Source organism: Phyllopteryx taeniolatus, chromosome 3 (genome assembly GCF_024500385.1).
Source record: "Phyllopteryx taeniolatus isolate TA_2022b chromosome 3, UOR_Ptae_1.2, whole genome shotgun sequence".
NCBI classification, from domain to species: Eukaryota; Metazoa; Chordata; class Actinopteri; order Syngnathiformes; family Syngnathidae; genus Phyllopteryx; species Phyllopteryx taeniolatus.
The window spans coordinates 13431427-13446373 of NC_084504.1; the positions used below are offsets into that span (position 1 = coordinate 13431427).

Consider the following 14947-nt stretch of genomic DNA (forward strand, 5'->3'; position numbering starts at 1 on the left):
GAATTTACTAGAGCTATGAACGAGTGGTTCGTAAGTCGAGTTAAAAAAACAAAACAAAATGAATGCCGAATCAGAAGTTTCACATTCGAATGAAAACAGTCAATTTATTTATTTTTTTATTTTGACAAGTGCTGCAATGTTTCTGTTTACTTCTCCCGCCATTTTGACCAACTGCGCATCGCTTCTGCACATGTACACATTGTGGCTTTACAAAGAGCGGTGTAAAGTTTGTTTAAAAGAAAAACGGGCTCTCCGCCAAAGGAGGCTCAGGCACGGCTACCATGGAAGCGTCACCCAAAAAAAAGGAGCCATCGCTGGAGAGGGGGCAGTGGCATGGCGGCAGATTAGAGAGAGAGAGAGAGAGAGAGAGAGAGAGAGAGGTATTCACCCAAACCTCTTGACGTCACAAGGATAGTTTTTAGCCCCACCCACAAAATCAGAAACATTTAGATGGTGAATAAGAGTTTGAAGCCATATCTCAATAATTCAGTACTATATTGTTCTCAGTCTTTGAACATGTTTTCAGCACTTCAAACATATTTAATGTATTCAGAAACAAAACAAAGATTTACGTTTTGGGCAGAGGTGGGTAGAGTGACCAAATATTGTACTCAAGTAAGAGTACTATTACTTTAGAATAATATGACTGTGAAGTAAGTAAAAGTAAAATGTTATCTTCCGAATATTTACTTGAGTATGATATAAAAAAAGTACTCTGTGGGGGAAAAAAAACTACTCAAGAGTAACTGGTGAGTAACTTCTGATATATATTCTTTTCAAATCACAGCATGAATGTCAAATAAAAAATAATATATGGGAGTCCACACACACACACTTGCCACCATTTCAATTTTTAGGTGCCCAAAAACCAACAACACATGCATTAGGCCCTACAGAAACATTTGCTTTATTCACTTGAATGACCGAATGAAGAAGCTGTTTGCTGACCAGACTTTTAGTGTGTGTGTGTGTGTGTGTGGTAGAGAGAGAGAGATTTAAGATTACAGCATGCATGTATCCCCAAAGAAGCATGTTTTACAGTGACCTATGACCATAAAATAGGGATAATGTTGCCATATGTACTGCCAAAACAACAATAAAAACATGTGCAACTTACCGCCGAAAATGAAGTCTAAAAATAGATTGTGCACGCAATAATGGATAAATAAAAGTAGTGAACGGTATGTCGATTATTGTAACAAAGTAAAAGTATTGATTCTTCTTAACATAAATACTCAAGTAAAGTAAAAAGTACGATACATTCAAACTACTCTGACAAGCACAATTTATTCAAATTGTTACTTGAATTAAAGTAACGGAGTAAATGTAGCGTGTTACTACACAGCTCAGGTTTTGGGGCACTTTCACAGCGATTTTTAACCTGCGTGTGTCAATGTAAATCAGAATTCTACCTTTTAATGTTGTCACTTGATTCATTAAAATAAAGTGATAGAATAGTAAAGCAAGGAATTAGCATTTTACATTGAAATCAGCGTAATTCGCAGTGAATTTAGCCACCTGATTTTACCTGCACCTGTCAGTCTGACTCGAAAATATATCTTTAATGCTCTCATTTAGTTCATTAAAACAAAGTTAAGAAATGTATTTATATTTTAGATTAAAATCAACATAATTAATTTTTTAAAGGAAAATGTATTCACCTGATTTGGATCTGTACCTGTTAATCGGACTGTGAATTTTACCTTTAGTATCGTTACTTGGTTCAAGGTAAAGCAATCAGTTTACATTTCATGTTCAAATCAAGGTAATGTGCAAAGTTACAGTATATTTATAACAGCAAATTTAGCCACCTGATTTTGAATTTCACACATTAATCATCTATCCATTGTCTAGGGTTGTGGGCGTGCTGGTGCCTATCCCGCTGACTCTAGGCGAGAAGCGGGGTACACCCTGAACTGGTCGCCAGCTAATCGCAAGGCACACATAAACAACCATTTGCACTCACATTCACACTTACGGGCAATTTAGCATCTTCAATTAACCTACCATGCATGTTTTTGTAATGTGGGAGGAAACCGCAGTACCCGGAGAAAACCCACGCAGGCACGGGGAGAACATGCAAACTCCACACAGGCGAGGCCGGATTTGAACCCAGGTCCTCAGAACTGTGAGGCAGATGTGCTGACCAGTTGTCCAAAGTGTCGTCACACATTATTCAGACTTGGAATTAAATCTTAAATATTCCTTTTATGTTTGCACTTGATTCATTAAAATAAAAGTCACGGTGGCACTTAGTTTACATTTTACATTGAAATCTGCATTACTTCCATGTTCAGGGTAAAATCAAGAATCATAATATAAGCATGCTATTTTTGTTTTCTCTTTGTGACTAGGGAGATGACGTTTTGGTCGTCCAACCAGAGCAACATGATCAACGGCACGGATGGCGCTGTCTTTCACCCGCTCATCAGCAGGAACGAGCTGCTCTACATCTTCGCCGCTGATCTCTGCAGGTATGCAAGCTCCAATTTTGTGTCCTCTCCTGCCCTTGTTTACCATCAAGGGACCAGAATAGACACAAACATGGTATCATGAATCACTTATAAGGACTGTCTCTAGGTCTAATAAGGAGTTTGTGTCAGAAAAGTGGAAAAGCCCGGAGGCTTGATGATACACAGGAAGTTATTTTGGAGATGAGAGCACAGGGTACACAAATTGAGCGTAATACTTCTTTCTCGCAGGTCCATCCATCTGGCCTACGTGAAGGACGTGGAGGTGAAAGGCATCCAGGCGTACCGCTTTGCGCCCCCCAATGACGTGCTCATGAGCCCCGTGGACAACCCCGCCAATGAGGGCTTCTGCGTGCCCGCCGGAGAGTGCCTGGGCACTGGCGTCCTCAAAGTCAGCGTTTGTCGACAAGGTAAGATAAGATAAGAGATGATAAATACAACCCCAATTCCAATGAAGTTGGGACGTTGTGTTAAACATAAATAAAAACAGAATACAATGATTTGCAAATCATTTTCAACCTATATTTAATTGAATACACTACAAAGACAAGATATTTAATGTTCAAACTGATAAACGCCATGGTTTTTAGCAAATAATCATTAATTTAGAATTTTATGGCTGACCATGTCCAATCCAATGTATATAATATTTCTTGCTATGGGTAAGATAATGTTATTTTATTGATAACTATAATTGCTATAAGAGCAATTCACGGTTATGGGAAAATATATGGTATAAGGTGTGTTGTTTATTAAAGCTAGTATAGAAACTATATAACATTAATAGGTCAGTGATACAGGGAAATTTAATAGAGTATTATGGATAACTACATACTGGTATTTAAGTATGGTATTGTGACAAAGTGTATTGCAAATTGGAAAACGGTGTATAGTATATTATTTTTATAGAGAGTAGGTATAAACATTCCTAAATACTGTGGATATATTGATAATGAAATAAAGATACACGGGTAGGAATAGACAAGTTCATGGTTATCAACATTTTCCTCATCAAAACAAAGTAAAGGCAAATTTTTGCGAACCAAAAATGTGGCGCTAAATGAGAATCTTTAATTGAAATCAGGTTAATTCACATTTTAATTGGAAATTTTGTTCAACAGTTCAGTTGATTATCCACCATTTTTGGTTTATTAAAACAAAATAACCGCAGAATAAAGCTCACAATGTCATCAAAGCAATCGGTTTATGCCAATCATACCTTCATTGTCAATCATCTGCTCAAAACAGAATGTTCGTTATCCACGGTTGTTGACAATGTACAGTTTACATTGAAATCAACATAAATCATTTTTTAAAGGAGAATTTAGCCATCTGATTTAGATCTGTCAGTCACTCAAACTCTGAAGCGTCACTATAAGGTTGACACTTCATTCATTAAAACAAAGTAGCATTGAAATAAAGCAATTAATTTACATTTTACATTGAACGCTGCACAATTCCTCAATTAAACCGCAGATTTAGTAATCTAATTTTGAACTGCATCAGTAAAACTGGGAAATAAACCCTTAATGTCTACACTTTGGTTCTTTAAAATGAAGTAACGCTTCCACACCCCCATCACCCTCCAATGCCCCTCTCAACCAGCACAATGTGGTATTTCCTACTACATTTTTGACCGCGTGGTTGAATGATTAACAGTGCCGAGCCCGTGGGTGTCGCTATGATTGGATTATTTGTTGAATGGAGAGGGATTGCTGTGATAAAAGCGCGAGGAGCATCCCAGACATACACTACACACGCTCACCTCTGGACTCTGGTGTTTGCATTCCTTTAACCATTCATCCTCCTTATCAGACACTTGTGCTGCCGAGATTAGTTTATAGGACTACTATGCAGAAATAACAAAAGGCCTTTAATAATACAATTAGATTTACTAAATTAATTCGAGATACATATTAATAATCATAAAATTGCATTAAAATCTTTTTTTTTTTTTTACATACGATACTTATAGTGGTGTGATAAAAATATTTTTACCATTCATCATTTCTGAGTTTTAAAAAGAAAATTCTCCCTCTGTCTCTCTTTCTTTTTATTTTATATTCATCACTTGTTGAATACAATATACTCTTCTCTGCGTAATTGTTTTAACTGGCCAGAGATTTGCCTGCTGGATTTTCAGGGTCAGGTTCTGAAATACCAAAGCAGCCCCAGACCATCACACTGCCACTACCCTGTTTGGCGGTTGTCAGGATGTTATTTATTAATTTTTTTTTATTTTTATTTTTTTTTAAATGATCAAATGCTGTTATATTGATCTCCGATGTAACGGGCCACTTTTGTCTCAGCAATCCACAAAATATTACTCAAAGTCTTGGGGATCATGAAAAGGTTTCTGGGTAAATGTGAGATGATTGTGTTGGCCACGTCAGCATGTCCTCAAAACACATGCCCGCACTATCTACAGCTATACAGCAATTATAGTTACACAAACACAGCCTCTATCTCACGTTTCTTCTCTTATCTACCTTGTGGGGTTTAAGAGCGGTCATTGACTTGTTTGTGTTACTTTTGTGTCCTCCCTCAAGGCGCCCCCATCGTGGTATCTTTCCCGCACTTCTACCAGGCCGACCCCAAATACATCAACGCCATCGAAGGCCTCAATCCCAACGCGGAGGAGCACGAGACCTACCTCGACCTTCAACCGGTACGGACCGTCCTAGAACCTACGGTTGCGGTTTTGCACCTTCCAGGCATGGAAAGTTCAGGTTTAAGTAGGCTAGATTATTAGCCTAGCACCCGAAACAAAACAGCTATCTTGTTTTGGGTTAAACAAAGTAAATTCACAATTTCGGTTTTAAGCAGCTTGGGTTTTAGGTAGGCATTTTTAGTTGAGATATGCTATTAGCGTAGTAGCTGTTAGCAGTGAAACCGCTACTTGATAACACCGGAAATGTCATAATCACCTTTTGTTTTCTTTTTCATTCTTTTTCATTTCTTCTTCTACTTCTCAAAACGAGACATTCTTTTTCAACAGACAGGAAAGCAAGGTAGCTCCTTCTAGTTAATGAGCTAATGATGCAGGGTCACCTTTTTAGTGAATTTTCTCCTCCAATTCTAAGCAAAAACGGGGACAACAAGGACAGTTGTTCACTTTCAAGCAGATTAGACTATTAATATTTTTGGTTAACAAAAAAATTCACTCACAAGCAGCTCTAAATTCACATTTGCATTTTAAAGCAATTACCCGATTTTAGTTGTGAAAGCTCAATTAGCAAGCTGTTAGCAAAGCAACTGTGCTAAGCTAGCAATATATACTAGAGGACTGGAAAAGTCACAATTCAGAGTTAAAAATGATTTTTACCAGACTTGACAGAGCAAGCTAGCTGTTTCCTAATTGATAGCTAAGCTAAGTTAATGATCTCGGGGTCACCTTTTAGTCAATTATCGAATTCTGAGCAAAAATGAAAAGAAATTACTGAGACAACCCAATTTTAAGCACTTTGGTGAAAAATTAAAAAAATTAAAAACTTACACTTTGCTCTAAATTCACAATTACATTTTAAAGCAGCTTACAGTTGTCTAGCTAATTTTTAGTTGTGAAAGATCTATGAGCACACTATAAGCATAGCAGCTGTAGCGCTGGAACATGTTACTTCTGTTTTTAATAATGTGTATCATGATTACAGACCACAGGTGTTCCCATTCGGGCCTGCAAGCGCGCTCAGCTCAACGTCATTGTGAAAAGAGTGAAGGGCTTCCCGTAAGTCTTTCTTTCTTTTTTTTTTTTAATTAATTTTTTTTAACCTTGGCCCCTCCCCACATCTCACTAACTTTTCACCTCCTCCTTCACAGTGACACTAGGTTCCTCAACGAGACCATTTTCCCCATCATGTACGTCAATGAGGTGAGAATGGCCACTGCAGAAACGCAATATGGCATCAAATACAAACTATAACATCTGTAACGTACACTTCTTTTTCTGGCAGACGGCCACCGTGGATGATGACTCTGCCTCCCAGATGAGGACACTGGTGCTCATCGTCACCCTGGTGTCCAACTTCCCTTTGCTCATCGTGGGCATGGGCCTCATCCTGCTGCTTGTCCTGGTGGTCCTGTTCTGCCGAAACCGCCAGAAGAAGGTGAGTCCCCTCAAGCCCAAGCAACCCCCCCCCCGCTCCCGAGTCTTAACCCCATAGCAATAATGATCTAGTAATCTATCAGCTCACAGTGTCCCTGCTAGATTTTTAGTGTCGTTAGGCTGAACAAAGAATGCCAGTTTTAGACTGCGAGAAAGTTTTGAAGCCCCAAACTTGCCGCATGCTAACTAACTGCATTGCATGCATACCTAACAACAAAACCAGCATGATCAGTGATTCCTGCAATTTTGTGTCAATTTGTATCTTTTGGGGGGAGCATTTTCTAACTGCATGTTTGGGTGAAAGGCTTTATTTTTGTTAGTTCATTATAGCAGTGCTTTAACTGGCTGATTTAGTTGTGAAAACCTCATTAGCAGTCTATTAGCATAGCGGCTGTTAGCAAAACAACTGCTAAGGTAGCAGCATCTACTTGATAGTACCTGAAAAGTCACAATTTAAAAAACACAACTTTATAATTGTTTCTTTTCATTCTTAGCAGAAATTGTGAGGAATCACTTTTCAATGTTAGGCAGGTGTGGCTATTAGCCTAGTGTCAAACCTAAATTATGATCCACAGTCATCTTTAGTTCATGTCCTTCAGTAATTCTGAGCTGAAAAAAAAATGTCTTGGACGATTCCATTTTAGCAGGCTAGGCTATTAGTCTAGCACCTGAAATGGCTAGCTTATTTTTGGTGAACAAAATGTTTTACTTACACTCAGCTCCAAAATGATAATTGGATTTTTAAGCAGCAAACGTGTAACTTGACGATTTTAGTTGTGAAAGCTCTATTAGCATTCTATAAGCATAGCAGCTGTTAGGGAAACAACTATGCTAAGTGAATGTGAAGCATTATTGTTGTATTAACCTTGTTGTTTAAATTTTCTGTAACCCTCCCCTTTTTCCCTTTTTCTGTTTTAGAACGAAGTAAAACGCATTGATTTTACTGAGGCTTTTCATTCTTTTGCTGTAAGTGTTTTTTCATTTTTTTTTCCTCGTTTGCTGTTTTCCATTTTGTTGGCCATCTTGAGTATCAGTTTTTTCATGCCCATGTTTCTTCACACAGTCCATTTGCCTTATTTAGTCTGGTTACATAAATTTTATCCTGTTGTTGCTTTTGTCCCAAAGCTTCCATTTTTACCGTATTTCCTCAAATAGTGCTGCGTCTTCCACTTGGAGAAAAAAACAGTCTCTCCCTGGTTAGACACTCCCCCCTCCACCCCCCCCCCCCCCCCCCCCCCCCATTTGTAAGGGGAAAATGCTGCTGTCCAACAAAGTATCTTTCTCAAAATGTTTCAATTCAAATTTATTTCTGTTGCAATATAATTCGATGTACATTTTTTTATTATTAGTTTGTTTAAAAAATTTTTTTTTAAAAAGGGTTCTGGACAGACACCTGGTCCCATCTCTGTACATAAATGGTCACTTAATGAGGAAGTACAGTATTAAGAGGATGTTTCACTGTAAACATTTAAAAAATATATTTTTTAACGTACAAGCATGTGTAATTTTTTCAGTGCTCGCTGTCCGACAATCATCAATGTTGTCATTTTTACATCTATTTATCCGATAACAACACAAATTTAATCTGTCAGCAGCGACCATGGCCAGTCTTCCAAATGATCATGAAACTTTAATGCCTTTCATTGCACACATTTGACAGTGTAGGCAAGTTATTTTTTGGCAATTTTAACACCCATACCTGCTTCCCATTGGAACTAATTTGGAGGAATTCACTAGTGTGTATATGTGCATGTATGTGTGTGATATATATTACAAACCAAACCAAAATGGCGGGTTCAACCCACAATGGCTGACTTCCTGTTCAATTTCCTACATGGGTCCTTGAGACTTTCGTGTGACCCGTTCTGATAGACGTATTCACCGGAGTTTGCCGATCATTTCAAGTCTTCACTGTCTTTTTGTTTTGTTTTTTTTTGTCGGACAGCGACTCCGCACCTTTTTCATCTGGTACTAACCTCCGCTTTTCTCCCAATTTGTGGCTCCAGACGGCCAAAGATGAGACTGCGTACACACAGGTCAGCGACAAGACTGACGAGTCGCCCGAGGCTCCCGCCAGCCAGCCGATAAGAAACGGCTCCTACATCGCCATGTCTCCAGTGGAGGCCCAGAACTGTTGATCACCACCCCCCTCTTCCCATCTCTTGTACCCCAAGTCTGGAGCTCAGGAAGGGGGCTTGAGGGAGCAGCGCACAGTGGGGGTGTCGTGTTACCATGAGGCGGGTGAGGGCAAGTGGACGGGCTTACTATTCCATGGGGTGGGAACTCTACCTGAGCTCTCTTAAGGACTATCTAACCCCCCCTTCCGCCCATGCCAAGCCTGAGTCAGTCACGAGAGGCTTCCTCTTCCTCTCCTGGTTGACTCTTAAGATAAAGGACTTGAGTAGGAGTTGTTTTTCATGCCCCTCGCACCCAAAATGGTAATCATTTCCACACAGATGCACCGTCCCACCATTGGGAACCGCCTTGTCATATTAACAAAAGTATTAAGCGGGGGAAAAAAGAGAAAAAAAAAAAAAAAAAAGACTGAGCCAAACAATTTAGTCATCTTGCCTTTTGTTTCACACACTAGCTGGTTGTGAAAGTGTGGGTTCGCACCACCTTTTCCCCCTCCCCCTTGTAACATAGCTGCTCGGTTTAATCCCTACTTGTAGCTCGTCAGTTTTGGGGGTTTTCTTTTTTCAATTGGGGGAAAAAAACGCCTGAGGAACTTACAAGGGAGACTCGAACTCACTTTCTCTGCCTTACCGCCATGACGGTTCACACGTATACACTGTTACTCCAGCACAATTTGGACCACGAACGATCCTCGCCGAGGCTCCGGGTCTTCTTTCTCTCTTTCCTTCTTGTGTCAAAGACACTGTGTTAATGTGCACAACAGAGCACTTGAATCACTTGTCTTATCATTTCAAGAAAACAACAGCAACAAAAAACACCACTCCGCTACACTTTTTGCCTGAAAAATGTGCCCTGTGTGTTTTTTTTTGTTTCCATTGTTTTGGGTTTTTGTTATTTCTGCGCCAGATGGTTTGCCTGTACACTACATTTCTATCCTCTTTTTTTGTCTTCGTTGCTGCTAGGAAGTGGCCATAAACCTGTGGATGTTCCTATGAGTCTTACACGTTGCCATTCTATCCTAACTTTTATTGTTTGTCAGCTTAGAAAACATCCATGCATCCATTTTCTACCGCTTATCCGAGGTCGGGTCACGGGGCCTGTAGCTTTAGCAGGGACACCCAGACTTCCCTCTCCCCAGCCACTTCCTCCAGCTCTTCCGAGGAGATCCTGAGGCGTTCCCAGGCAAGCCGAGAGACATAGTCTCTCCAGCGTGTCCTGGGTCGCCCCCGGGGTCTCCTCCCGGTGGGACGTGCCCAGAACACCTCACCAGGGAGGCATCCGAATCAGATGCCCCAGCCACCTCATCTGTCTCCTCTCGATGTGGAGGTGTGTCAACCAGGACAGCCCCACATTATCAAGAGCCTTTAGGAACTCCGGGCGAATCACATCCACCCCCGGGGCCTTGCCACCGAGGAGCTTTTTAACCACCTCGGTGACCTCAACCCCAGAGATAGGAGAGCCCGCCTCAGAGAACCCAGACTCTACTTCCTCATGGGAAGGTGTGTCATTGGGATTGAGGAGGTCTTCGAAGTATTCTCCCCACCGACTCACGACGTCCCGAGTTGAGGTCAGCAGCGCCCCATCCCCATCATACACAGTGTTGATGGTGCACTGCTACCCCTCCTGAGACGCCGGACGGTGGACCAGAATTTCCTCGAAGCCATCCAGAAGTCGTTCTCCATGGCCTCACTGAACTCCTCCCACGCCCGAGTTTTTGCCTCAGCGACCACCAAAGCTGCAAAGACTACCTTACGGCCACAGCTCCGGTCGGCCGCCTCGGCAATAGAGGCACGGAACATGGTTCGCTCGGACTCAATGTCCCCCGTGGGTGAAGTTCTGCCGGAGGTGGGAGTTGAAACCCCTTCTGACAGGGGAGTCTGCCAGACGTTCCTAGCAGACCCTCACAATACGTTTGGGCCTGCCACGTCGGACGGGCATCTTCCCCCACCATCGGAGCCAACTCACCACCAGGTGGTGATCAGTCGACAGCTCCGCCCCTCTCTTCACCCGAGTGTCCAAGACATGCGGTCGCAAGTCCGATGATACGACCACAAAGTCGATCATCGAACTGCGACCTAGGGTGTCCTGGTGCCAAGTGCACGTGTGGACACACTTATGCTTGAACATGGTGTTCGTTATGGACAATCCGTGATGAGCACAGAAGTCCAATAACAGAACACCGCTCGGGTTCTGATCGGGGGGGCCGATCCTCCCAATCACGCCCTTCCAGGTCTCACTGTCATTGCCCACGTGACCATTGAAGTCCCCCAGCAGAACGATGGAGTCCCCAGCGGGAGCGCTCTCCAGCACCCATTCCTTCGGCCACCGCCCAGCTCACATTGCACCCGACCCCTATGGCCCCTCCCACAGGTGGTGAGCCAATGGGAAGAGCCTAGAGAACAACAAAAGGAAAAAGTTACACTTGTGCCGCATGGTCAACAACAAACAAGACTGTGGGGATCAATGTAGTTTACGAAAGGGCCTATTTTCCCTCTTTAGATTTTAAAAGTTTCCACCGGTTCGGTACTTTTCAGGTTGTTACTCGCCGGCAAAATCAACAAAGAGAAATGTGAGACGATACAGTGTGTATTTAACTGTATCTTCATTTTTTTGTCTGTTTTGAAATGGTAATAAGTTAACGCTTGCTATGTTTTTAAACCAATTAACCAGTACCATTTTGGCAATGCGCGTAGCATTGTAAAATCCCATAACACTTGAGGGAATTTTTTGTCTGCATCTGGCACCCAAATGTAAGGATTTGTTAAAAGTTTTGTTCAATTACCTAGTTGCGACACAATGCGTAACATTTTGCGAAACACGAAAAGGAAGATTTTGTCTGAATCGGCATCTTGTAACACAGAATAACCATTTTGTCTGCATTCGGCACCTCAGGTACGATTCACTAGCTGTTTGGATTAATTTGCTAACGTTTTTGCACAATGCGGAACATTTTGTTCCGGTTGTAAAATTCCATCATAACACGAAAGGGACGATTTTTTGTCTGCATCCTGCACCCCAACAATTTGCTAACCATTTTGTTAAATTACCAACATTCTCACATTTGTCATAGCATTTTTTTATGATCACAAAATATTATTGTAATATGGAAGTGACAATCCTGTTTGCATCTGGATTTGCGAAATGTTTAGTTAAGTTGCCAACATTTCACCATGATGCATAGGGTTTTATTTATCATACAATTCCATCTTCCTGAAAGCAACAATTTTGTCCACAACCGGCACCCTGACACATGGATTTGCAACTTTGCTACTGACATACTTTGGGACCCTTTAAATTGGTAACTCCCCAAAAAACAAACAAACAACAAATCCTAACTGTACCGAACCACACCACTTTTTGAATTCATTGTTACGTGGTCCTTTTCACGAGTCGCGTTGGCTGATTTCATTGCAATTGCAGGTTACTCATGTAAAGAACAACTTAGGACATTTTTGCAGCCTTTTACGGTGGAAATGGTGAGATAACGCATATGGAAGTGACAGAACTGCGCCGTAGAAACCTTTTTTTTGCGGGGGACCATAAGCTCGCCTTTGAGCCCCATGTGACCGGCACCCCGACGTAATGGTTCTAAAAAAGTGGGACAATTTGGTTATGTTTGGGGCCCTTTACAATGGAAATGCTGAACTACTGCTTACTGTACTGAACCGAACTGCCTTTTATGTCAGTCTTGAGAAGTGAGCCAATTCACTTTGCACCAGTACGGGTCGGATCGGTAATTCTGTTGCAAAAAGAACGTATCATGGTCGGGATATTTTTGGAAACGGCGAAAAAACATGTACCGAACTGAACCGTTTGGAGGAAACTGATTTTCAAGACTACCACTCTGACCTGGGGGTTTTAAAAGTGGGGCAGTTTGGATATTTTGGGACTTTTAATTATGGAAAAACTGAATAATGCTGTACCGAAACAAACAACTTAGTGGAAACAACTTTTTTTTGGTGGTGGTTTATTTGGATCGATTAATTCCGATGTTTGTAGCCTTTCGCAAGAGAAGTGGTGGAGGAAAAAAAACTTGTACCGAAGTGGTGGAAGCATACTTTATTGAGACCTAAACACACACACACACTTATGACCAAAGACATCCCTGGCTTAGCTCCTCGTGCCACAAACCATTACCGCCTACCGTATTTGTTTTTCCCCTGCCTTGTGCCACCATATTCGCTGCTGTGCCTTCTTGACATCAAGGCTAAAAAAGGAACACTTTGGTGTGGAAACCGGATACATCTCAGTATTATGTAAGATAAAAGCAATACAGAGTTGTGTGTATAAATGAATGGTTGTTATTACAGGGCCATGTATTTATGTTCAGTTTTTTTCCCCCCTGGAATTGTAATTTTTGTTGTGATGTTTGTTTCGTCCTGCTTGGGTCCAAGTCGATTTCAGTATATTTTCAAAAAAGAAAATGTAACGTCACGTGATGCTATCTTGGCATGCTAACATTGTCAAAGTGGAGGGCTTCGATGGCCAGGCTGATTATCTTGATGTGACGAATGAGATGAATGATGCCCCCTCCTCTTCCTCCTTCAGGGACCAGCAGTTGTGCCATAAACCTACTCGGGGTCCCAACACTTTTCTGTTTGCGCACCTTTCTGTCACAGACGACGTCGTTGCACTCGCTTGATGGTGGTTTTTGTTTTAATTTTGGTTTTCCAAATGACAATCTCCCCCTTGTCATGAGAGGTGCAAAAAAAAGATGATTTCCAAGTACTACTCACTTTTAGTTTTGATAATTCCCACTGCACACATCTTTCTTACAGTGCTTTTGTAAACATTTCTAGTGTATTTGCAAGAAAATAAAAGCTTGCCGTCAAGTGCAATATGGCCTGCTGCGCTTTATTTCAAGATAACTTCAACCATCAATCCATTTTCCTTACCACTTATCCTCAGTAGGGTCGCGGGCGTGCTTAGCTGACTCTGGGCGAGAGGTGGGGTACACCCTGAACTGTGCGCCAGCCACTCAGAGGGCACGTGTAGACGATCATTCGCACATTCACAGCTATGGGCAATTTAGAGTCTTAATTTAACCATCCATCCATTTTCTGAGCCACTTCTCCTCACTAGGGTGGCGGGCGTGCTGGAGCCTATCCCAGCTATCATCGGGCAGGAGGCGGGTTACACCCTGAACCGGTTGCCAGCCAATCGCAGGGCACATATAAACAAATTCGCACTCACATTCACACCTACGGGCAATTTAGAGTCTCCAATTAATGCATGTTTTTGGGATGTGGGAGGAAACCGGAGTGCCCGGAGAAAACCCACGCAGGCACGGGGAGAACATGCAAACTCCACACAGGCGGGGCTTTTATATAATATTATATACAGTGGGGCAAAAAAGTATTTTAGTCATCCATTAATTGTCCAACTTCTCCCACTTAAAAAGATGAGAGAGGCCTGTAATTGTCATAATAGGTATACCTCATCTAGGAGAGACAAAATGAGAAGAAAAAATAAATCCAGAAAATCACTGTCTGATTTTTAAATAATTTAACAGCAAATTATGGTGGAAAATAAGTATTTGGTCACCTACAAACAAGCAAGATTTCCTGTAACTTCTTCTTCAAGAGGCTCCTCTGTCCTCCACTCGTTACCTATATTAATGGAACCTGTTTGAACTCGTTATCAGTATAAAAGACACCTGTCCACAACCTCAAACTCCACTATGGCCAAGACCAAAGAGCTGTCAAAGGACAGCAGAAACAAAATTGTAGACCTGCACCAGACTGGGAAGACTGAATCTGCAATAGGTAAGCAGCTTGGTGTGAAGAAATCAACTGTGGGAGCAATTATTGGAAGACTGGAAGACATACTGATAATCTCCTTTGATCTGGGGCTCCACGCAAGATCTCACCCCGTGGGGTCAAAATGATCACAAGCATGGTGAGCAAAAATCCTAGAACCACACGGGGGGGACCTAGTGAATGACCTGCAGAGAGCTGGGACCAAAGTAACAAAGGCTACCATTAGTAACGCACTACGCCGCCAGGCACTCACATCCTGCAGTGCCAGACGTGTCCGCCTGCTTAAGCTAGTACATCTCCAGGGGCCTCATGTACAAAGACTTGCGTGGATTTCCTACTGAAACATGGCATACGTTGAAATCCAGAAAATGTTGTACGCACAAAAATATCCAGATGTATGAATCTCTGTGTACGCAGGAATCCAAGCACTTTTCCTTCGTACATCCCAGTCAACGTAGAATTGAGCGCACATGTTGGAG

The 14947-nt window shown here is 41.8% G+C and overlaps 1 protein-coding gene across 1 annotated transcript in view; it reads left to right on the plus strand.

Moving 5' to 3' along the window:
• The window catches only part of scarb2a (scavenger receptor class B, member 2a), a 28844-nt gene extending 15297 nt beyond the window's left edge, over positions 1-13547 (plus strand). The window contains exons 6-13 of the mRNA XM_061767025.1: positions 2355-2474; positions 2703-2881; positions 5021-5139; positions 6122-6195; positions 6288-6339; positions 6422-6574; positions 7492-7539; positions 8580-13547. Of these exons, the coding sequence (XP_061623009.1) occupies positions 2355-2474; positions 2703-2881; positions 5021-5139; positions 6122-6195; positions 6288-6339; positions 6422-6574; positions 7492-7539; positions 8580-8711 (877 nt within the window). The 3' untranslated portion in view covers positions 8712-13547. The remainder of the gene's footprint in view (positions 1-2354; positions 2475-2702; positions 2882-5020; positions 5140-6121; positions 6196-6287; positions 6340-6421; positions 6575-7491; positions 7540-8579) is intronic.
• The last annotated feature ends 1400 nt before the right edge of the window (positions 13548-14947 follow it).